Source organism: Chelon labrosus (assembly GCF_963514085.1).
Source record: "Chelon labrosus genome assembly, chromosome: 8".
NCBI lineage: Eukaryota > Metazoa > Chordata > Actinopteri > Mugiliformes > Mugilidae > Chelon > Chelon labrosus.
Window position 1 is genome coordinate 17911190 of NC_140358.1, and position 24761 is coordinate 17935950.

The following is a 24761-nucleotide window of genomic DNA, read 5'->3' on the forward strand; positions in this document are numbered from 1 at the left end:
GTTTTGACTTTAGTGAAAAGCAAAAACCCCTGCACTCATCTAAAATGACCATTGTTCAAATGCTAATGCACATTTACGTTTTATTTCATGACACAACATGTAAAACTTCTGGGCACCCTATTAAGACAGTACTATTTAACCCCCTGAAGCACATATCACAGCTTGTGAACATTTTTCCAGCCAGCTCTTGTCTGTTCTTGCACATCATTTCAAGCTCTGAGACATTTTAGGCAGTCCTGCATGCACAGCATGTTTAAGATCTTCCCACATATTTTAATGAGCAGGCCCTCAGTCAAGGGACTGTGGGCCATTCCAAAAGCTTCAACTAGCACTTTCTCAAAGTATTTTATAGTTGGTTTTGAAGTATGCTTTTAATCATTATCTTGTTATAAAAGCCATCCTCATTCAGTTTCACTTTCTTAAGTGACTGCATGACATTTGCATCCAGAATTTACTGGCATTTGGAATCCATTTTTTATTCTGTTCCCTGCCGCTTCCAAACAACCCCAAAGCAAAATCATTTCTGTCCCTACGTTGACTAGTGTTACTATGACGTTTGAGGAGCTGTCACCATCTGATGATTCCCAGTGATTGTTCTTGACCTGCCTCACAGGTCCTACAGTGTGATAGATGGAGCGGTGCATATACTGTAAATTTGAATTGCATCATCTTGGCAAATTACACACATTTTTGAATTGGGGGAGAAAAAAAAAAGCTTTCAAACCCTTCAGCAGTGAGAGGGAAGCTTTGCTTTGTAATGTGTTATTCCCATTAAAGCACCTATTAAAACTGCGGGAGAGGATGACATAAAAGAAGATATTACAAATTGTGCTTACCTATAAAATCTCCTGTCCCATTTTCTTTTTCTTTGTGAGAAACAAATAAGGACAGTCCTCAGTCCTGTTGTGGAAAAAGCCAGTTAATGCATTTGCATTTTTAGTTGAGTTTGTGCACTGTGCAAGGTCTTGCATTAAAATAGCATAGTCTTGGACTGGAGAACCGCTCAGGACTGCATTATTCACATTTTTCTGACTTCAGGACCTGCATTCAGAAATGTTCCTTCGTGTTTTTGTTTTACAGCCTTTGGTTGAATAATAGCATGGTACCTTGGTCATGCGAATGTTTTTTTCCAACATTGTGCTGTAGGGTATCATTACCTTCTTGAGTCTCGAATGTGGGACGCTGTCATTTATCAATATAATTTATTCATCATTAATTAGCTTAAAAAAGCCATATGGTATTATGATTCTTGGTCAAATCCTTTTTAACTTTGTTAAAGTTAAGTGTGCTTCCTTTTGGCCAAATCAGATCTAACAATATCACTGCCATTTCTACAAACACCACCCCTGTATTTAAAAAAAAAACCACACACTTAATGTAATTTTTGATTTTATCCTGAAGTTGAACTCACCCTCACGTAGCAAGCTGGCCAATCCGGTTTTTATCATTGTTTTTGAAGATTTGAAGATATTTTGTCTCGGCACAATCTGGACTACTACACTGGAATTTTATCTCTCAACATGCTACAGCTAGTACAGAATACAGGAAACGAGATCACGGCAGGCCACTTTCGACATCTCTACACTGGCTTCCAATTTGTTTTTGGATGGATTTGTTTCGGTTTTGTTGGTTACTTTTAAGGCTCTTCATGCTGAGGCTCCAGACTTTATTTCACAATTGCTCTTCCCGTCCATGCCTGTGCACAGCCTGAGGTCTTCAGACAAGAATCTGCTAGCAGTGTCTAGATTCAAGACTACAGGAGACTTTCTCATTCACTTTGAACTGATCTACCTAAGGAGCTCTAACTCACCAAACCACCATCCGCTTTTAAATCATGCTTTAAACATATATTTTATCAGTTAGCCTAGGAGTAATTCCAATGTCTTTCTTTATTTTAAGAGTCAACTTATTTTAATTAAGTTATTTCCTTTATTGTTGTATTTGTTTGCTATGTGTAAAGCCATATGTAAAGCTATACCGATATACCTATGCCATTTCCCAGATTTCTCTCTTTGGGGTGTAGAGAGAGAGAGGGAGAGACCAGTGTACCATGATGACTTTCTGCATTTGTGCTCCCTGTTTAATTTCCTCTCTGACCCTTTCGTTACAGAAACAAATCATTGTGGACCCCCTGGCGTTCAGTGAGGAACGCTTCCGTCCTTCCCTGGAGGAGCGTCTTGAGAGCATTATCAGTGGGGCTGCCCTCATGGCTGATTCTTCATGCACACGTGATGACCGCAGGGAGCGCATCGTGGCCGAATGCAATTCTGTGCGCCAGGCTCTTCAGGACCTTCTGTCTGAGTATATGGGCAATGTAGGTGTCTTACTTTTCCATTTACTTATTCTTGCCGTACCACCACTTCTCTGCTCTCTGAAGAAAAAGTTCAGAAACATACTTAAGTCAAAAATCTTACTATTTTTAGCTTTTATGGTGACTTAGTTTTGAGAACTCAAGCGAAAAATAATAACTTTTAGTAATAATCTTCTACTTCTAAACAGGTTCAGTTCTTACTGAATATTTAATAGTGGACAACGTGTGCGTTTCATTACTTATTTTACCTTGACTTATCTGCGTTGAGGTAATTGCAGAAAAATTACATCTAAACAGAAGAAAGCAGAACAAGATCTGTCTGGGAGGCTCAAAGACCCAGATTCTCTCTGGGGAACCCATAGTTACACATCATCTCTGATATTAAACTACGTACATGGCTTGCTGGTTACAGCATAAAAGCTGTGTTCCTATTTCTGACTATCTATCCAGATGACATTTGAGAAATCTGATCGTAATCCGTATTTGTTTTCATGGGCTACATTCAAACTGGGCTTGGCCCTTCACCAGTCTAACAAGCTAACAACTATTCTTAGTCTAATACAAGGACATGAATGAGTCCTATTTATTAACTACAAGCGGGACAAGAGTTTTATCTTCGTCATGGTCTCTTCATCACACTGCTCCCTCCCACATACAGCTCAGTGTTCTTTCTCTCCCGCACAGATCATTCAGTAGTTAATCTGATCAGATAAATGCTACAGCAGCTCAGTGTGACTCACTTTTGATTGTATGTGTCGAAATTGCTGGAACCGTTTCCCTTGTTGCTGTAATGAGACATGGAGCAATAGCTAATTTCAATGTAAATTCTGACTAAATTTAGCTTGTCTAAGTCTTGGAGAGACATCTGTCTGGGATGCATCTTCAAGCACCTCCAGAGGTGGTTAGAAAGATTCCAGTCATTCTTGTAAACTTCTTTAATACATTTACAATTAGTTTTTGTGTTTTTTTTTTTTTTTTTAGATTTGCTAGCTGTCTGTCCCACCCTAGACACACATTCATATCGTGAATAAAATCCTAAACTAGTCAGCCAAAGAAATCTAAAATTTATTGTCTCTATCTGACAGCAGATATTGTATATTACGCCGGGAAACAAACTAAATAATAACTGGTTGTTTTAAAACATGGATCACTAACTTCACCAGTTGTAACTACATTGTAAGATATTTGAACTAAAATTTCCAAACTAAGCTAAGGCTGAATCTATTTTACACACTTAAAGCCACTGTGATTACACATAGATTTGTTATCATCAGTTGCTGTTTGTGAAGGCAGTGTGCAAGTGAAATCTCATTTTGAAATGATAGTCAGTGTTAATTGTGGAATAAAGGACCAGGAAGTATCTGAACCAATTATTGTCATATCTCTCCAAAATACAACACCACCTGACAGTTTAATTTCAGCAGCAACAGGAAAGCTGCTGCTATATTGTCACTGAGTTTAACTGAGAAGCCTGTCATGTGACAATTAAGTCACACTTCTAACCATCGCAGGTAACGAGATTTAATTAACTAAACAGTCGGATATTATTCAGAGTTGTATACACAGATGTGTTGTACAGATTTTAAATTGTATCCACACACATCAGCAGTTATACCAGAGCCCAAATATCTCGATGCAAATGCTGCAAATCGACTACCTTTATGTTCGTCCAGTTATCAAATACTCCCCCTGTTGTTGTGTCTGCTAATTTTAGCATGTCTGACTAACTAGTCTGCTATCTGTAGGTCTAGGCCAAGAGGAAACACAACCCAAATACAGTATTTTGGGAGTCTGTAGGTTACAATATTGATACTCCAATTTAAGGACTTTCAGCTCTGTTGCATGGCTCCTGAACAAGTGTATTCATTGTAGCAGAGAACAGTGAAATGGCCCGAGCCTCCCTGCTTATAAAATGGGAAATTGGCCATTTTGTCTGTACCCAAAAGTAATCTGTGTCTACTTGGCCCTTGGCCTAACTCTCTGTTCAAATGCCTGTGAAAGCCATTGAGGAGGATCCTCCATACCAACAAACATAAGGTCCTAAAGCACAACATTTTTGTCTAAATGTAAGACTTAGATCAAGTTGCTACAGGAGTACTTGCAATTTGGTAGTGTGGAGAAAGTGGCTCTGTGCTAAATATGGAAATGTTTTTTTACTCCTGTATGGATGCCCCACTACTGGGATAAATGTAATCTGTTGGGCAGGGTAAATCAAACCATTTATTTATATAAGTGTTTTCAATAGCCTCGTCCAAAAAGGGTTGTTGAGAATCTCTAGTTGTTGGCTGGTCAAAGGGATTGATATCGGCAAACTGGTAATTGCAACAGAGTCACAAGGCATTGACAGACAAAAGGATTAGCATTCATGTGCCAACCATGTTTTAATATCCTCCTCTCTAGACGGCATGTCATGCTCAGCCACAGTTTGCTCTTAATGCCCATCCAGAACACTGCCAGTTTATTTTAAGGTTGGAGCCATTCATGCAGCATCTTTGGTTTGCTTCAAAACAAGTTTTCTACATCACTGAACTCCTCATGTCACTCACATAGCCCTGTATGACTTAAGAACTCCACAATCATAGAGCAACACATCTCATCAGTGCTCTGATGATGAGTGAACATGACAGGGATATGACTACTCATTTGGCCAGACGAAGTAAACGGAGGAGAAGCATAATATTGTTCATTGTTTGCATCTAATTGCGTAGTATAGCTTATGAGTACTGTTGTTTGTGAGATGATGTTAGCATATTGTTAGAGCTGTTGACTTGATCTACTGCCTTAAAACTATGGTAGACAATGTCACGGTTAACCCGACCTTGTCTCTTATTAATTTTGACAGACTGAACAAACCTCTCATTGGCTTGATGAGAAAGTGTGTGAGTTGTCGTTTTAGGGCAGAGCTGTAGAAGTGCAATGTGATTCATGCAGGAAAAGAAATGCCCTCCTCCGACTGTGCAGTTTCCACACTTGCCGTGGATTTGTGCTAGGAAATATTCTGGATGTAACTTAGCCACAATTTTGACTGCGTATAATTCCGATTATAGATAAGGCAGTGCAAGTCATTGACAGTAAGTTGCCTTTACAGCATATGTGTTCAGACACACAGCTAAGGCTGTTGGAGGGAGTCCTAATTCATGTGTCTTCTTTCCCTCTGGCTACAAGTTGTGTTGTGTTTAGCCCCTTTCACATTTTTCTTTGTCTACTTCTGAGTTACAAAAATCTTTTACTAAGGATTTAAACTTAGGTTTTGTTCAAAACTTCACTTTCTACAGCTTGGTGTTTGGCGTGGCTGCCATTTAGTTTTTCTTTGTAACAATTATGGAATCAGCCTTCAGACAGCTGTGATATCTAACCAGATAACTGTTGTATGACAGTCTACTATGTCTGTCTCTGTGCAATTTTTATAATGCAAAATGTATTAAGTCAATCATGTTGTCGAATTGGTAGGATAAGGCTAAAGATTCATTTAGAGTATTGTGGGACGCCGTAACCTGCACACGTTGCCAACGCAGGTGCGAACCATTTATACTTGTGTCCTCGTCAGTCTGACTCACTCTATAACAACACCACCCAAACGCTAGCCGGCGCTAAGGCCTTTTTTGCCAGTTGGGTTAATTTTTGTTTCCAGTTCCTACTTCATTTTCCATCTCCTGCTTCACTTTAAACAATGGCGACTGAAACTTTTGCCAAAATTTCACCAAAGACGAGTCATACAAATGTTTGTATCTTCGAACCTCCTCAGCTAACCTTTCCTCAGCATGTTCCATCTTTATTGATATAAAACAATCAATTCGAAAATTGCGGAGATGGAGAAGCAGCCGGAAATACTAAAGCGGAAACGTGCTACCACTAAGTGGACCAATCACAGCTATTGCGGTCTGGGTCGCCACAATGCATAGTTACATTTCTGTGGAGGCGCACGTCAGCTACGGCGCTAGGGTCTGCATATGCTCTGCACTGTCGCCGTAGGGCGCACGAGTATAAACCGCCTTTAAGGGTTTCTTTTACTCTGTTCTTGGAGTGAAAGGTGTATGCAGTGTTAATGATGACGCTTTAACAAGACTTGAGCTTTCCTCGTCAACCAGTGAAGTAGAAAGGTGGATGGGGGGTTATGTGTCCCTAGCAAAGCCACATAGTGTGACCTCAATTATTCCATATTGTCATGACGATTTGACATGGCACGTGTTGAGTGTAGCTCTTTCTGCCACTTTTTATTAATAATGCATCTCTTGTTCCCAGCATCTGTCTGGGGTTTGTTTCATATCAAACTGTGATGCTTGGTTGCTTTGGCATAAAAACAAACTACTGACATTTAAATTCTTTCAACTTGATATGATATGTGTTTTCACCTACACGTGAAGGACATACCTGGCTACCACATCCTTCACAATCTTTCTCTTACTGTATATGTCCCTTTCTCTCTAGATAATTCATTCTTTCCACAGCTCTAGCTGTCTTTTTGCCTTGGGCATCTAAAGTGAATGGCAGAGTTTTGCTTCCTCTCCATTTCTCTGTGCATTCTCTTCTCATTTTAAATGCATTTTAGGATGGGATCTTGGACTGTCTGTATTCCTTACTTGATACTCTTTTTAGCTCACAGAGAATGATATAAGCTAACTGGGATATCATTTTCCATTTTATCTTATTTGTGCTGGTAGAGGTTTATAAAACATTAGGTATGATGTCAGGCCTGGAGGGTGAGAACATTATGTATGAACATTGCTGGGAAACTGAAGCGAATAATGAAGTGGGAACATCTAAATTGTTTTTTTATAATTATGATGCTGAACAAGTTGTGAACGTTTCAAAGATGCAAAGCCTAATGCAAGACCTGTGTCGAAGCTGTTCAGGTTATCTATTTGTAATCTCAACTTAATGCATAATTAAAACAAATTACACTCCACACAATGTAATGGGAAAGATTTAGTGTCCCCAGGGCTTCCTATATTTATAGTCAACATAAAACATTTGTCTGTCAGTAACAACACGTCAGGCAACATTTCTCAGACCTTGATCTCAATCTTTCATTGGTGAATACTAGGCTTTTTGATTGACTCTTCTGGCAGTTAGATGAAAAGCACCCTTTTTACTTCAGCATGCTTGCTGTTCTCACATGCTTGTCTTCAGCTTTTGGTGCCGAATGATTTTATTGTATTGCAGTCTTTGTCACTATAGATGAATGCATTCATATTCCTGCAGAGGAATCTTTAATATTTGCCAGATCTTTTCACTTTCACCATGTCACGCATAGCACACAGAGTTTTGGAGCGTTCTTCTACCGGTAACAGCTTGAGAACTAACTAAAACAGGAATGTTTTGATGCCTTAGCACCCTAGACAGCTGAAAGACGCAATGAAGTGAGTCAGATGCCAATTCTCTGTGGGATAGTTGTGTTCTTAATAACACTGTAGTCTAAACTTGAACAAATGGATTTTTGTGCTGAATCTCATTATACCCTTTGAGTCTGTTTCTTGAACTGATAAGTATCTTGTAGCTGGGGGTGTAAATGCTAAAAGAAGACAGCAGTAAAACAGGATACAAAGATGCTGTTTGCAGGTGTGTTACGATAGAGAATTGCATCGCCTCGAAGGTGAGGGAGGCGGAGTACAAGTGAACTGAAGTGTGATGAATGTGCCTCACAAGAAGGAGAACACCATCCGTGCATCTAACAAGTGCATACACATACTGGACTGTAGCAAGTTGCTTTGTTTTCATCAGATGAGCCACTGACCCAGGCAACAGGAAATTACTTTGTTCACAGCTATATGATATTAAATGACATCAGTAGGAGGAATGGGATTGCTTTACTTTATGGTATTATTAGGCAAGTTAAAATTCTGTTCATTTCTTATCCAGTTCTTCCAATATGGTGCACTGAACAGACACTCATTGCTAATATTATAACATTTAACAGGTTTCCTGAGCCTACATAAAGACACATTTAGGTAATTTCAGTAAACCCTTTACTGAATTCGCCATTTTAACACATGCATACACAAACACGTTCACACCCACATTAGCACCTACACGAAGAGTAATTTATCATTTCACCTGACCTGCATTGTTGTAGATTTATAGTAGAAGCGAAGCACCTGGAGAAAACCTGAGTGGGTGGCAGCAGTGGTCGGACGTAACATCTGTGTTTTTCATAATGGCTACATTTTAACTTGGCCAATGCGTCATAAAGAGGAAATAAAAGCTAGAACACAGCTAAAAGATCTTAGTGAGTGAGCCAATTGCTATAGCAATGCTGGTCTACAGTTGGCTGATTACTTTTAGCTTCAAAATATTTGTTCTCAGATGTTGGTTAGCTTAATATCTGCTCCCCTGCATTAATACTCCTGGGGAATTAATCCTTGAAGTTCTGTTGATTTTCTGTTGCTTGAAAGACTACGAAGTTTGCAAATATTACATCTGATTTTTCTGGGTTTAAATATACTGACAGCAGTTTTTGAATTGTTCTCTAGCAAATACATGGTGTGTTTGCTGTATGAACTGAATCATGTCTTTAAATCCTTTAAATGTAATGCAGTGGTGTTCAGCATACGTTTTTGACTGGGTCTGCCACTAAGAAGAAAGGTGAATTTATTTAGAATCAAAAGAATGTACAAAAGTGAAGTTGATCAACAAGATGAAGAGTAAAGTTCAGCAGTTTGAAGACTTCACTTTTGTTTGATTTTTTTTTGTAACCCAGACATTGCAAATCTTTCTGTTTACACTTGGACCTAGCTTTAAATTTGTGGAGCAATAAATGCATTAGGGGGTATTTGCTGATACCCAGATCAATATGCCCTTCCTAGTAAGCATTTTGTAGATTTATTGGATGCCTTATAATGAATACCTGAAGCATACATAGGCTTTAAGCCCTTGAACCCAGCAGACTACTGAGCCCGTGCTGTCAGACTCATCAGTTTAGTGCCTCCCCCACTTGGGTACACTCAGCAGGTTAATTACTGAAGCTTACTTTGTGTGGACCTCATCAGAAAAGAGCAGGTAAAGTTGAAGTGACTCTTGGATAGCCATGTCAGACTATATTCCTTAACTGTGTTGGCATCTTTGGAAACTGCTATACGTACACTAAGTTATTTGAATTGTCCTTCCAACATGTTGGAGCCAGAATAAATTTTTGATAGTTACTGATAGAAATGGCACTTACCAAGTATCATTCCAGTATAATTTATACTGTAGATAATACTGTTAATCTAAATCTTACTCTAAATTTAATAATAGATGGGTCAATAAAGGCAGTGTTACTGATCTGTCTTTCATATTTCTGTAAAGATGGATATGAATGCTGCAAAAAAAAAACAGCTTTGTTTCCTACCCGTAACCACGGTAACGCTACAAAAAGGATGCAGGTACAAATGGCTTGGAAGTTCTAAAAATAAAAATGACAACAATAAGACTAAAGGATTGACCAATGCTGAGCTTATACAATTCACAGATACCCAGATCTAGCATAACACACACTGCATGACACACAAAGCATAGCACACACCACAAATAGCAGAACACACACTGCCAGATATTATTTAGACTATCACACCATAGGGACCAGTCTGGGAGCATGACGTCCCATTACGTAATCTCACTGGGAAGCTGATGTAAACAAAACAGAAACTGTGATGCAAGAACTTGTTGTAACTTCGTAATACAGCAAGTTGTTGTATTACAAAACTAAAACTGAAGATGGAGGGATGCAGTCAACACAAAGTGTCTCTTTTTTGGGTGAGAACTGGAGATGAGAGCTTATATGTCAACAGTAATGTACAAGCTAACCTTAACTGCAAGAACTAAAATGTCTACCATTCTACTAAACAGAATCTGTTTCTGCTGTGTCTCCTAGTAGAAATGTCTCTCTCATATTGTTATTGTTAATATTCTGACATAATCATCCAGACTTTAAATTCTAGTTATGCAAAATGTTTGATATTAATCCTTCATAGATAATCTAGTCAGAACCTCGATACTTAGCCACGTCCTAGAATGGATTTGTCCTTGAAATGTCGGCTGGAAAAATCTATTCCAAACTCTTGTAGTCTGAGTCTGAGATCAAGAAACTAATTCTACATACTTTACTTAAACGCTAAATTCTTATAGCTTCGTGTAATAGAGGCTCTTAATAATTAGTGCTTAAAAACAAAAATCTAAAATCATTAGTAGTTAGGTAGTTAAGTGATTGTTATGTCAGATACACAGAATGGTTCTACACCGTTTTCCATTGATCTACATTTGATGTTACAGATGTCAATTGTCTCATTCTAAAAAAAAAAAGCTTACTTTGACTTACCAGGCAACATGAAGGTGTTGTTTCTCTTCTTTCAATGCCTCTGTGTAAACGTAAGTCTTCGTTATTGGCATATGGCGAGATGTCATAGAAATTTATATTGTAATAAACACCAGGGGTGTGTTTTAATGTGGACATTTAAACTCTGCTAATCTCTACGTGTCATTTCTGTGAGAGTTCTTGTAAATCTCACCCTGTTTCACCCTCTATCATTCTGTATGTCTTTCTAACCTGTTTAGAGTCAGCGGAGTTTGAAAACCTGAAGTTGAAGTGTCCATTTTACAAAATGTTGGTGTATAGCCAGCTATTTAAATACCATTGCTGCAATGTGTACTAAACCCAGTGGGCAATAAATGCTCTCTAGGTCATTTCCATCTTGCTTGGTTGCTGAGATTGTTTTCCAGTTATTTGTATATATTACAATATAGTCATTGATCAAGTAAAAAAAATTAAAACCTCTTCCGTCTTCCAAGTGTGAGAATTGGACACTATTCTCTGTTTAAACATAAGGGTTGTCCAATATGTCTTGGGATCTTGGAGCATTTAATCAACTTAATGATTAACCATTTTATGCAATGGTTAATTGCATGGAGGAATTAATTTTCAAGATCACATTCTGATGCTGAATGATCACTCTTCCTTAGTGATATTCTGTATGTCCAAATCGAAATTTTTACCTCATTGACTTGTAAACTCAGTAATGCAATTATTTAGTTCAAATACATCTGTGGAATGGATTTGAAATCAAATTAATTCCACATCCTGTGTACTTTTACTTTCTGAGTAAGATCAAATATAATAAATGGGGGTTTCAAAATAGGCTGATACATATGAATTTCATCAAAGGTTGGTTTTAATTTTGTTTGATTTTTGAAAACTAAAGATTTATACATTTAACCAAAATGTAATGAAAGACCAAACCACATTGTGAGCATCCATCAGTTAGCAAACACTTTGTAAATTATAACCATTTTATTTAAAAAATATATGTTTTGAGGGGACAATGTTTTTTTTTCAGTTTGGCACATCTTATCCACTATACAGATATGAAATTGTACATATTACAATACAAAAGGAAAATGGGAAGAGAAAAGCATTCATTTTGCACAAAGAGGTTGGGTACGAGAGAGGGGATTGGTTCACTTGTTTTTTTTTTGTTTGTTTTTTTGTGTTTTTTTTATTATTATTTTTAGATAGGGGGTAAGGGCTAGAGGATGACAAGAGGAAACAAAAACTGTTTACAAAGAGCCAGAGTGCAAAGGGATGCATATTTCTACAAATTTTGTGGATTTTCAGTCACTTAGTACAACTGTAACCTTAAACAGTGAAATGTCAAGTGATTGAGAGAACTTTATAGGAGTTCCATATACATCCCCATTCTCAGTGGTACCAAAGGATGAGGTCTCTCCATAACGTTTGTTGTATGACATTAAGAAATATTTAACTAAATTTTGACTTTTGAACATGCAAGACAGATTAAAAGGGCAATAGTAAAAGCAGTGCGAAGCTGGAAGAAAACTAAATTAGAAAGTGGAGGTTCACGGCTTTGGAAATATGATCAATGTAAGCAATGTTTTAACAATTTTTGGTTTACATAAGCACTTCCTTAGGTTGTTGGAGGCATCATATGAGCGTGTGCTAAGATACATTGACAAAAGCATTCATTTAGATGTTTGAAGCCAAATTCTGACAAGCTCAATAAAGAGACAAAGCCACAAATGGTAGCTCCTGCTTACCTCCAGGGGGCATGACCTGCAGCCTAATTGCTCACATCCAGACATCTCACTTCGAGGTTCTGTGCTATCATAAGCATTTTATCTTCTTAATTGCAGACATTGAGAGACATCGCCAACAGTTGGGAGGGGGATATTAGGAATATGATAAAATAACATATTTTGGTGTTTGGTGTAATTTGGCTGTAATTGTTCAGCTTTCAAACACTGGTTGGCTCATCTGTTGAATAATAGTCAAATTGCTGCTGCTTTGTCGTCATTATTCCATTCTCTACTACTTTTACTTATTCAGAAAGATGCTTATTAGTTTTCATAAACTAAGACATTACCCGATAGTTGCACCTCTCCAACGTCCCATCAATTCCCCTCAATCTCTCTTTCACCCTGCCCCCACTACCGAACTGAACACAAAGAAGTGCGAAGCTGCGGCAGCAGCTTTAGTCTGATGCTAATGCACATCCTCTCCCTGCTGCATACAAATGTGTCCTGACCCAGGCTTGCTGTTTGCTTATCACTGGATCTCCATTTGCTCTCAGGGTATTGACCGCAGTTTAGCTTGACACTTGCAATTGCTAACCCAGAACCCGTTATAAATAATATTTATTTATTCACTGTGAGGGCATTTTTAAGATCATAAATGACAATTCCCTGATGAGAACAATGTCTTAAAATAAAGGGTTCTCTGATGTTTTTGTGGGATGCAGAGGATGATGATACCAGAGCTGTTTCTTGAGTGGTTAAACAGCTAAATGTTGCTGGATCACTGGTGTAGGTGACAGAATATTAGATTCTTTTTGCCTTGCCTTAATTGGTTCAATCTTGTGCCTGTCAGCCCTGATTAGTGTGCAAGCAGTAAAGAGCAGGGGCTACTGGGAAAGGTTGTGTTTTCAGAATGAAATGCTCTACTATCTGGCATTTGCACTGTTCATTACCCTTTCACTTGCTACCATTTTCTATACTATAGCAAATCAGCAAATTGTACTTAACAAGATGAACCTGCTGGAAATATTATGATCACAGTTTGTGTGGCATTTGGGGAAAAGGAAAATTCATGTACAGGCCGCTATACATTTAAAGGTCTAATCATTGAGTTTTGTATGTCTGAGGTGAGGTTGAATTTTTGCTCCACAGCATGGTGTATTGGAGATTAATCACAGTTGAACAATGCTCAGTGTGTCCCCCAGGTTGAGAATTGATTTTTGGTGGTTGGCCCTTGTGGGTAGGAGCTCAAACACCCAACAACTTGAGTCAGCAGCTAAACAGCTTTGCTTTCACAAACTGATCTCTGATTTTTAAAGAGAATCTTTCCAATTTATTAAATTGAACATAAATTCTCTGAAACAGAAGAATTTTTGGAAGAATTCCAAATGACTAAAAAATATATATATAATCTCTTTTTGGCTAAGGACAACTTCTTTTTTTTTGTTGTTGGCCACCCAAATATATTCTTTAAGAAGGAAACGGGTTATTGTGTAATTGACTCGTGTCTGATTTAGTAAAACTATCTTCAGAGTTTACTGAATAGAATAGAATTTCAGGGTCCTTTCTCCCTTATTTATCTTTATTTGCAACATAACAATATTTATTTTACAGTTATAATTCAGAATTTGAGTTTGCTCTTGGTGCCCTTTAATGTATCATAGCTCTCCCAAAACAATATAACTATAAAACAATACATGATCATTGCACCAGTTCATTTGCCCCAGTGATTCAGTGTTTGGCTTACAGTGCCTATGGTGCAGGTAGAAACATGATTTCAACTATATACTGTTTAAAAGAAATACGACATAAATCACATTTCTTCACTTAATGTATTCTGGTAGCAGAGGGCCATTTGGCAAAGTAGTTTCTCTGTGCTGCAGAATATAGAGACAATGTGGAGACAATTCTCACAGTTTACATTTTTTTTTCTTTAAAATGATTGCCCCTGCCTGATATGAACAACCTTGCATTCATAGAAAAATAAATTTGTGACTATCTCTAGATCGTCCCTTCACTGTCCAACCTCTGTCATTGTAGTATTCAACATTTCTCACATATTCGTAAATCTCACTTGTAGAAATTATGCTTTTTACATAAACTGGAAAAAAATCAAAAAAGCAAACCCTGTATCATCTGAAATGGTCAAATGACAAACCATATGCTCTAGGAATAAATAAGAGTTCATACTTCACACTCTTTGTAAGGCAGTTGCTGACACTTGCACTGCCCATAGCCGTTGATGATCACAAGTGCCCCTTCTTCATGGCTGGGCTCATACTCATTATAGGGTACCTGTGTTGCTAGGTCTGCCATAGGCTGTCGCTGCTGGGTCCTCATCTGTCTGCGGTTCTGAATAGCCGAACAGTGGCGTATCCGGTGCAGGGTAGGAGGGCAGCACTTCCGTGAGATATACACAACGAAAATGATGAAAAAGAATGAAAATAGAAGGGCCATAGTTCCAATGATAACCCTATGAGTCATAACAGTGTTGTCCATTGTTGAGAAGTCATCCGTTACAGCTGCCTCTTCCAATGGAGCAGTAGTTGCTTGAGCAGTGCGTGGTGTTTGTGTTGTGGTTGTAGTGGTTGTGAATGTGGTAAAGCTCCCAAAATCCTCTGCATAGTCCTGTGTGGGAGTCGGCTGCATAATTCCAAACAAGGAGCTTGTGATCTCTGCAGCTGTTGTAGCGTCTGTGGTTGTACTAATGGTCTGCACAACCGGCGCTGAAAAATTCTGGCAAAGCTGGAATCCATAAACGGCATCAAGTATCTCCTCGCCTTGGGCATATTCAGGACTATGGCAGAGAATGGAATGTTCCCACCTTCCCTTGAAGGTGCTGAGCCAAGTGGCCAGAGAGCAAATCCTTTTGGTACATTCCCAGAGGTTGCTGGACAGCCCAATGGTACCCAAAGACTGCCACATATCCATGACTTGGGAATCCAGACTGCTTAGTTTGTTGTTATCCAGCAGCAAAATTTTTAAATTTGGCAGCGTTTGAAACACATCAGGTGTCAGGACACGGATTTCATTTCCTGTGAGGTCCAGCTTCTCTAAAGTGGTCCAGGTCCATTCCATGCCACATGTTAGGTTGCTGATCTTATTCCATTGCAGATATAGAAATTGGAGGGCAACAAGGCGAGGGAAATGGGCCAAGTTAATCTTGGTCAGCTGATTGTGCTCCAAGTGGAGCTCTTTAAGCTTAATGAGCCCAGCAAATCCATTCCGGGCCAGGCTCCGAAGACGGTTGCTGCTTAGACCCAGATATTCCAGGCTGCGGCAGTCCCAGAATGCACGAACAGGTGTGGTGCGAAGTAAATTGGAGCGGAGATGGAGTATTTGGAGCTTCCTTAGTCCATGAAACAATTCTGGTTCCAATGCAGTCATCTGATTGAAGGACAGGTCCAGTATCTGGAGGTTGATGAGGTGGATGAAGGTTGTGTTGGGCAACTTGGTGATACGATTGGAGCTCAGGTTGAGGTCCTTCAGTTTATAGAGCCCTTGAAAGGCATCCTCTTGTACTGTGGTAATCTGGTTGTGGTCCAAATGTAGCCAGGTAAGCTGACTGAAGCCATAGAATTGATCAGGGCTCAGCTCAGTGATGCTGTTGTGGCGTAATGACAACCCCAGGGCTCCCTTGTCCACGCCATCTGGGGGTGCCTTAAGCCCCTGGGTGTCGCAGTAGAACTGCAGGTCCTCACAGCGGCATTTTTGAGGGCAGGTTGTGCACGATGCAGGAGACAGCAGGCACACTAGGAGCATGCTGATCACACACAGAGCCGCTGGTGCATGTCCCACCAATGGCCACCTTGAATGGAAACCTGGGTGGGTTCAAAGACAAGAAAATGAACTGTGGGGCGGGAAAGCTAATCTCTGCAGAGCACTTATTACTAATTCATGGTGGCAGTTGTGCTGTCTGTATATGCTCTCCTTTCCCCCGTACATAAAGCAGCAATTGCCAACTTTCACAGTGTATGTAAACACAATTCCTTTGAGGTTAGATTTAATGGAAATGTGGTCTACTTAGGTGTCTAATGATCAGTTGCATGCATGAGCTACACTTTCACTTCCTTAGTATTTATATTAAGCTTATTTGGTTCACACGTCGTGCTCTGCAGTTGGGGTTGAATACCCCTTCTAATTTCCTTCTCATTACTGTCATTCATTTGGCAGTTATTGCTGTATGTTTTTTTTTTTTCTTTTTCATTTCTGAGCAGCTCAAATGTGCTATTGACCTTAGGATTTAAAAAGAACTGATTTAGTTTTTTTTTTTTTTTATTCTTAAGCCTTTTTCATCACTTTAAAGGTCTGCTATGGTATTTAAAATTTTAATCTTCCCAAACCATGTGTCGAAGTAGAATTGAAAATGAAGGACCATTGCAGTAAATAGAGTAGGCAGAAGAGCTTTTAGTCCTTAGCCTCCCTCACTCTTACTTGTGTTCCCTATTCATGTCCAGACCTGCCATATAAAGGGGCTAACTTACCCATTCTTTTGTGCACATCGGAGGCTGCATTCAACTGTCCTTTTCCGCAGACTCTTGGAGCAACCAGATGGAAGAAAAATCCAAAGGGAAAAAGCCCTTTTGAGTAAGCACAAAAGGAATCAGCCTCTTTGGAAATAAAGCAATTCTGAACCCACCCAATTGAAACAAAATATGAAATTCCATGTCCCGAGATGATGTTTATTCCTGTTGTTTTTTTCTTGAGTCCCTTAAAATCCAAGCTCAAAGAAGAAGAATCTTTTTCCTTCAACTCACGGATCCTTGAAATAAATATTTATATATATATATTTTTTTTAAGTTGATCAGTTGCATCCAGAGAGACTCCAGCGAACAGATCCCCCCTCTCCCTTTTTCTTCTTTTTCCTTTTTTTATTATTTTGTTTCCCTTCCGCCGCAATGATGTCAGCTCAGATGGTTAATTGAAGATCAAGCTTTTCTCTTTCATGGCTGTGGTCTCCCAACCCTAACTTGTTGATGGCAGCCAGAGATCCTGCTTCCGATGCCGGCTCAGTCTCAGCATAGCCTCTGCAGAGCTGTGAGCGGAGCCCTCGTCTGCAAGCTGAGACGCAGAGAGAGAGAGAGAGGGGAAAAAAAAGCAGAGCAGGGAGTCAGGGATGTTATTCTGTGCTTTTTGTTGCAGCCACTCACTGCTACAGAGTGGTGGCAGCCTGGCGTCGATCATCACTACCGTTTCTCTCTCTCTTTCTCTCTCCCACACACACAAACATCCTCTCACTCTCTTGCTCAGTCACTTGCTCGCTGCCTCATACACGGTGCTTGTGCACCTTAGTCTTCCTCTGCCTCCCTTTTGCATCCCCCTTCCCTCCCACTGGCTCGTCACCATCAGAATATTGATATCTTGAACGTGTTGCGGCAGCTTGCTGTTGAAATTAACCACAGCTGTAAATCTCAGCCTCGCCTTGCTGCTGTTGTGCAGGCACTATGTATAAATGTATACTAGGAACATAAACAAAATAACACAACAAAGCAACATATAGTTTCTAACTTGTGTCTCCAGTCAACAAAACCATTAAAATTTGCTGGACTACCTTTTCTCTAAGCAGGATAGAGTATACCATGCACTGCTAACATAGGGGGTCTGGCTGATATTCATAATTTACATATCTTGAGTGCAGTGCTTTAATTTTTGAGCACTGGCATGTGATGTATGGAGAGCTGCTCTGAAGTTAAATTAAGCTAGTTTTTAAAATGTAATGGACAATATCTTGATATTCTATTTGACTATATCAGAGCCAATTGAACAAAAGTGCCAATCCAAATGTGATGTCTGTTGGTGTTGGCGTCCTTAATCGTTTAATGTTGTGGGAAATAGGGGTGAAGGTAATTGGAGTAATTTAGATTAGAAGCTGCCAAATACTAGAAAGAAGAAAAAGTAAAAAGCACATGGGCACTTGGCCACCTATCCCTTTATGTCTTACTGTTTTGAATATGTGCCACTTCTCCTTGGTTTATAGACATTTATTAATTTAAATACCTTTTAGTGAGGTTACTTCATAAGGATTTTAAATATTGTTGGACATGTTACAATCAATTGAATTTAATGGATGCAAAGAATAAAACTTCATTAGCCCTTGGTAGTAGGTGATGGATCTCAAATTTGAATATTGGATCGTTTACTCACATCGCAGAATAACTGAACTGCATGCAGGGCTTTAAAATTCTTATTACAGTGACTTACTCCATAATTAATTTTATGTCGGCCACTTTTTAAGGTAGAAGAACTAAACGCAGATCTGGATGGTGAGTCAACTTTTTAGCGTTGTCGTCTGCCACGTTTTGTTGCAGAATACGTTTCCCACTTGTACTCCTGAGAGTAATGTGAGAGGAAAATATGAAGGAAACAAAACGCCTAAACATTGGGATACTGCATTTGTTTGTATTTCTGATTGTCACTAGGAATTCAGTATGTTGAAAAGGCAAATTTAAAACTTGAAATGGGCTTCCGAGTGGAGTTGTTATACTGGAAAAACAGTATTGCTGAGCTGTGTGACCATTCGACTTGCTACAATCTCTGAAATAATCAAGCTGACACTGGTTTTGTAGAAAAGGATGTCCCTAAATCAGTCCTAGAGGAGATGGATAGGGACTCACCTGAGTATCATAAAAGATGCCTCAGAGAAACTGCCTCCATAATGAGCACCTGAAGAAGTGCTTTAGAACCCTCTGGTGTGGAAATGAAATATAGGCTAAGCATGAATGGAATAGGATTGAGACAGCACGGGCAGAGCAGGCTAAAGCCCTACCACACCACAGCACTGCATCCAACCAGCACAAAATCACAGGGGATTAGTGCTGCTGGATCTCCCTGGCCCCTAACTATATGCACAACCCCCCAATGGGCAAAGGGCAGTGGGGGATGGGGTAGGTCAATGCCACCACCATGGATGGTGACATGTTGCAGTTGATTTAAACCTTACAAGTGGGATGAACCAGTCCAACTGGTTCTTTGCCCTTTCTCTCTTCACCCTTTCATATTCATATAATTGTACTAATTTTATGATTCTCCAGTGCATCTCTCTCTCTTTCTCCTCTCTCTTGCTCCACCTCTCCATCCTTCTTGAAAGTTTTAGATTTTCAAGTTGTGCTTGAGTGGTTTGCAAAATGTGAGTGAACATTTCTTTGCCCTCAGTGGGTTGCAGTGGTTAGGGCTCTGACTGCTGCCTCGCACTCAGCTGTGTGACTGCTGCCTATAGTGTGGCACTGTTCCTGTACATAATTTACACAGTTAACCATGTGTAGTAAAATGTAACCTTTCAATAAACACGCATTTGCCTCGAAGATGAAAATAACTATTATTTCCAACATTGCTTTAAATTTTAACGGCTGTTTTTTTATTCTTGAGAAAACAAAAGATCTAAACTATAGTGTTGATTTATTTAAATACCTACTTTTCTTTCTTAGCTGAGAATTTCCCTTCAGAAACTGCATCCAAGCTGTCATTTTCACCTCAGAAATAGAACTGCAGTATGTGAAAATACTGGCCTTTACTCATAAGGTGATGAGGAGAGCAGATTGTTTTGAAAATGCTGACATTATTGTTAGCCTGCCTGACTTTCCAAAACATGGTCAGAGTGCTCGTGTTTAGCAGCCGTGCTACAGAGTCACCTATCACACGAGTCAATCCATTTCTTAGTTTGGCCAGAGCGGTGTTTCTGCAGTTGCTACATTTGTGAATTGATTTAGGTCTTTTACGCCCTCAAAGACAAATGGCTTCTTATAATACAGAACGACAAAATGATTTTGGGCACCAGTGGATTAAAATTAGTGGGAAACAATAAAACAGACATGTTTTATGTGACACGGATAGCCTTTCTTTATTGGTCTACGACTATAGTTATGGATACAAGTGCAGTTTTGCCACCAACAGCAGCACTTAAGAGGGTGTGGTGCACATTAAAGATAGCACTGATATAATGCAAATCAGCTGTTTTTAACCCAACTCTCTTACCAAGGCGTGCTTTCAACGTGTGTATATTATTAATTAAAACTGTTGGCCAATGTTCTCTGCTCCATTAATTGCTTGCATTGCTCTAAGTTAGAAAATAATTCCAGTACTTACCAGAGGCCAATGGGGCACTTTTCACAGCTGTTCTCCATAGAGTACAATAAATGAAATGATCAGAGATGGACCAGACTGGGTGTATGCTGAACAATAGCTGCTTTAATATTCTCTCCTGCATTTATTAAATGTGTTCGTCTAGTCAATTCTTGAGATAATTTGTGTACATTAATCAACAATAAGCCAAAAACACATGTGCATTGTGCAGCATAATACATAATATGTTGACCACATGAAGAAAGTTCTTGAAACAGTCTTCAGTGTTTCCACTTATTGCCCCGGTTAACGTACCTCTTATCCCATCTCTTTCACTACTGCTATACTGTAACCTGAGCTTATGTACACCCTTTACGGCTGACTAAAGTAATGTGACTACCATTTTTGTTTTGTGTGGCTGCAGCAACCTGCTGGTACTTCTCTCACACTGGTAATTTCCCACAACTATCTAAGTTGTACTGAGTAACATAAACAAGTGCAGGAAAGTTGTTGTTACGTTTCTGAGTGAATAACTGGAGGCTGGTGAACTGTTCCTAACACAGTTAAGACCTTGCCCCCAGTAAATTAGCTAGCCTGTGTTCTGCCTATCTTTTTGTGTATGTTTGCCTGTTCTTCTTGACGACCTTTCGACTTCACAACATTGTGGTTAGAGGTCGTCATATTTGGGTTCAAGGTTGTTTTCCATTACAGTTTCATAAATACATGTATTTGTTGTGAGCGTCCCCCGCTTCTTGAATTACCATATTTCCTCAAATAAAACTGCAATTGGCACATTCCCGGCAGGCACATTTTGAATGTTTGTTTACCAAAACAGACAGAGGAAACGTATATTAGGCATGAAAGATAGCTTAATGGGGGACAGATAAGGAGAGAGAGAAGAGAGGAAAGTGATCTGGCAAGGAGAGGGCACAAAAACAAACCTCTAAACTTAGGAAGTGTGGATGCAACCCAGGATTGACCTAATAGACATTCAAGCCCTGGTTCTGCCATACTGCAAATGGAAAGTCATTTTTACTACTGACTTAGATTTTTAAAAATTTTTTTCCAATACAAAACAAAATAAGACAAACTCATCACAATTAACATTTCTTTTGGGGAAAATATTGTAAATGTTGTCATTTTATGTAGTAAACAAGTCTGATTGATTCATGATTTGGCACATCTTTTGTTATTCAGATACCCTATTAGTCTAAAAACAATCCAAAGAAAAGAAAATCAAGACAAAGCAAAAGCAAATGGGTTAAAGAAGGAGCCTAAATTCTGATGCCATTCTGTGTCTGCAGATTTGTTTTGACTTTATTCACTGGAGTCCGCAAACTGTTTAATCTTTTCATGTTGGAACAAAAGATTGATTGCGCTCAAGTCTGATCCTTTGGCTTATCAGGATATATGTTATGGTCGTCCTCAACAAATTTGTTGGGAACATAGCTGTCACTGCATCATTGTGCTCACCGATTCCTCTCGCTGTTTATGTTTCAGGCGGGAAGGAAGGACAGGAGCGATGCTTTGAACACCGCCATCGACAGGATGACAAAGAAGACCAGAGACCTTCGCAGACAGGTTTGTTTTAAACTTCAGTTCTTTCCCACTGTTTATTCAACCACCCAAATCCTCAGTGTTGGTATTGCTAAACTTTTAAAGTGTAACAAATATCTTGAATAATATATCTATCTGGTTATCCTTTTATATATGAAAGTATGGGAGGTGTATTGTGCAGCCAAGTCAACAAGCTGTATGATAAGACATCTTTCCTTATCCACAGGATATAAGCAGGGTGGAATAATAATAACAGTTACATAACAGCCTTTGTTTAATTTCTTATTTCACAGCTGCGTAAAGCTGTCATGGACCACGTCTCTGACTCCTTCCTGGAAACAAATGTTCCCCTCCTGGTCCTGATCGAAGCTGCCAAGAATGGCAACGAGAAAGAAGTGAAGGAATATGCACAGGTGTTTCGTGAGCATGCCAACAAGCTGATCGAGGTAACGTAAGATTTTCATTGCTTTCACAGTCAAAACCTGATCTGACCCAAATACACAACAGTCAGATTTTAGTTTGGTTTATCGAAAGCATCGGTCTGCATCCAGCTTCTCTTGTGATACTTTGAGATTACAACCCCACAAAAACCTCTCTTTGGGATCTTTGTCCTGAGTGAAAACAAAGCTGTAAAGATTTCCCTGAGATTTCTGTCTCTTTATTTCAGTCTGTCATTCTCACTGCCACACACACACACACACACACACCTTCTGAAATATGCTGATTCTAATCGGATTCTGTATTGAGCACACAAAATCATTGCAAAAACAACTCAGGGATAAGTGCTACTTCTACTCGGAACGGTTGCATTAGCCACAGTAGACTGATGGACTATATCTTACTGACCAATATCATGTCGTCTTTAATCGTACCTTTCAGACATCAGATGTCTGTGTCTCATTTCATTTGTTACTCAGTTATTTTTGATACTTTTCATGTCTGCATCCTGATCCAACACTATCAGTGTCACCCTGGAGAGACTGTCTGAAACGCCCTCCCACCCAATGACAGCTGGCGTTGGGAGATCGTAACCTGGAGCATGCTTTGGGAACGATCGAGATTTTTGCATCTCATGTGCTCTGTGCACGGCAACAAGAATGCAGATGCTAGAGACAAAGCAAAGTGGTTGACTTGGCCAGGCAACAAGCTAACAGAAACGTCAGCTGCACTCATTACTGGTATTTCCTCCAGTTCCTCTGATGCCTGTATAAGGCCATCATATGCGGACATCTGAAAATGACTTCTCCCCATGGGCAGATGGCCTTGAGTGTGGCTGGATGCGTCCATCCACAGCGGGGAAATGTACACATTCACAAGGCCAACTGTGAAAGCATCAGAGGGAAAAGGGGGCAACACTGGGGAGTAGAGCCTTAAGAAGCTCCTGAAGGCCAGCGAGTCAGATGTGGCATTAGAGTGTGACATCAGTGGACTTGCTTGATTGGAAACTAGTTTTTCTTACAACTCTTTAGCAGAGTAGATGAACAGAATGCAGAGCTTTGATTAAAATTACTTGTGTAGTAGAAGAATGAAAGAATTTCTCATATAATTGCTCATATAACTCTTGAGATATTCATATATTTATACTAGTTTCTTGAAAATTATACTTTAAATTATACATTTTTTACGTGCTCCTGGATATAAATTGCTGTTGTTTTAAGAGCAACCATTTTCCTATTTTACATTAACTTTGCTCAGCACCAGCCAATGTAATCGGCAAGATTGACAGTTTAGCATTGTATATTTTCTCAGCAGAAACCGTCACATAGAGCAAGACAACCATAATGCATAAGTCATCTGAAGAATAGAGAATTCACAGGAGAGATGTTGTTTTTCACCCCGGGCTGAAAATGGTTGACATTTACCTGCAAGTAAGCTCCGAAGAGAGCCTCTGCCAGATGCTTGATGTCAATGAGGAGTAGCAATGTTGCAAAGTCAGAACCATATGTACGGTCCTATACTACAGAAGGAAGGAATATGCTGTTAATGCAGCATGCCCTCTGTGCAGTGGTAGGAAAAGCAAAGAGCCATCAATCTCGGGCTCAGTCTGTATGACATCATGTGCAAGTGTAGGCTGCCCCTAGGCAAATGGCCCATTAGTTCACACACATTTCTATGAGAGCCACGTTATGACTGACCCATATTCAGAGAATGAAGGGAATAAAGAAACAAATTCGGTTTGACATAAAGCAAGCGCAGAGTCTCTCAAGTGATGGTAGTCACATTAGATAAGGGTTTAGTTTACGTTATTTAGATAAGTTGATGTTTGTTTTGAGTGCACATTCTGTTAAGATTATGAGCTTCGCAGTGACAAGGCACTATATGTCAGAGAGATGTGCGACGTGACATGTCGAGATGAAGAGAAGCCTTCATGGACCACTGGAGTAGCATGATTAGCAGTGGAAGTAGCCAGAAATCAGTAGAAGTATTCAGTGATAACACCGTCCTCAGTCTCGTTGTTTATGCAGTGCACATACCCCACTATATTTAGGCAGGAGATTTACGTTATGATGAACTAATGAGTATTCAAATGTAATGTCTGCAGTAATTAAATAATGGAAGACTTTTTTTTTTTCTGTTAAATTAGTTTTAAAAGCTCATCTGTTCAATTTACCAACCTTTCAAGTAAGAGAACAACTAAAAAAAGAAACACAGCTTCACACTCGGCCTCTGATTTATTTAATACAGTGATGACATTGCATTTTAGCCACCAAAACACAGTCTCCATCTTTTCCCTCCTGTCCTTCCTCTTCTCTGACAGCCAAGAGAAATGTTTACGATCCAATATCCATCCTTGTTTGGCAAAAGTTCCTTGGACTTTCTCTCTCGGCATTCT

At 39.4% G+C, this 24761-nt stretch overlaps 2 protein-coding genes across 2 annotated transcripts in view; one reads left to right on the forward strand and one right to left on the reverse strand.

The window, feature by feature from the left end:
- The window catches only part of ctnna1 (catenin (cadherin-associated protein), alpha 1), a 68929-nt gene that overhangs the window by 16712 nt on the left and 27456 nt on the right, over positions 1–24761 (forward strand). Inside the window, exons 7-9 of the mRNA XM_084549644.1 lie at positions 2111–2314; positions 21872–21952; positions 22222–22374. Coding sequence (XP_084405770.1) covers positions 2111–2314; positions 21872–21952; positions 22222–22374 — 438 coding nt within the window. The remainder of the gene's footprint in view (positions 1–2110; positions 2315–21871; positions 21953–22221; positions 22375–24761) is intronic.
- Positions 13845–16430, reverse strand: lrrtm2 (leucine rich repeat transmembrane neuronal 2). Its single transcript, XM_084549594.1, has one exon. It carries the CDS (start codon positions 16073–16075, stop codon positions 14498–14500), a length of 1578 nt encoding a protein of 525 aa, XP_084405720.1. The 5' UTR covers positions 16076–16430; the 3' UTR covers positions 13845–14497.

Bases quoted from the DNA above. Each gene is read 5' to 3' on its own strand.
- lrrtm2 (XM_084549594.1), bottom strand. From the start codon at position 16,075: ATGCTCCTAGTGTGCCTGCTGTCTCCTGCATCGTGCACAACCTGCCCT.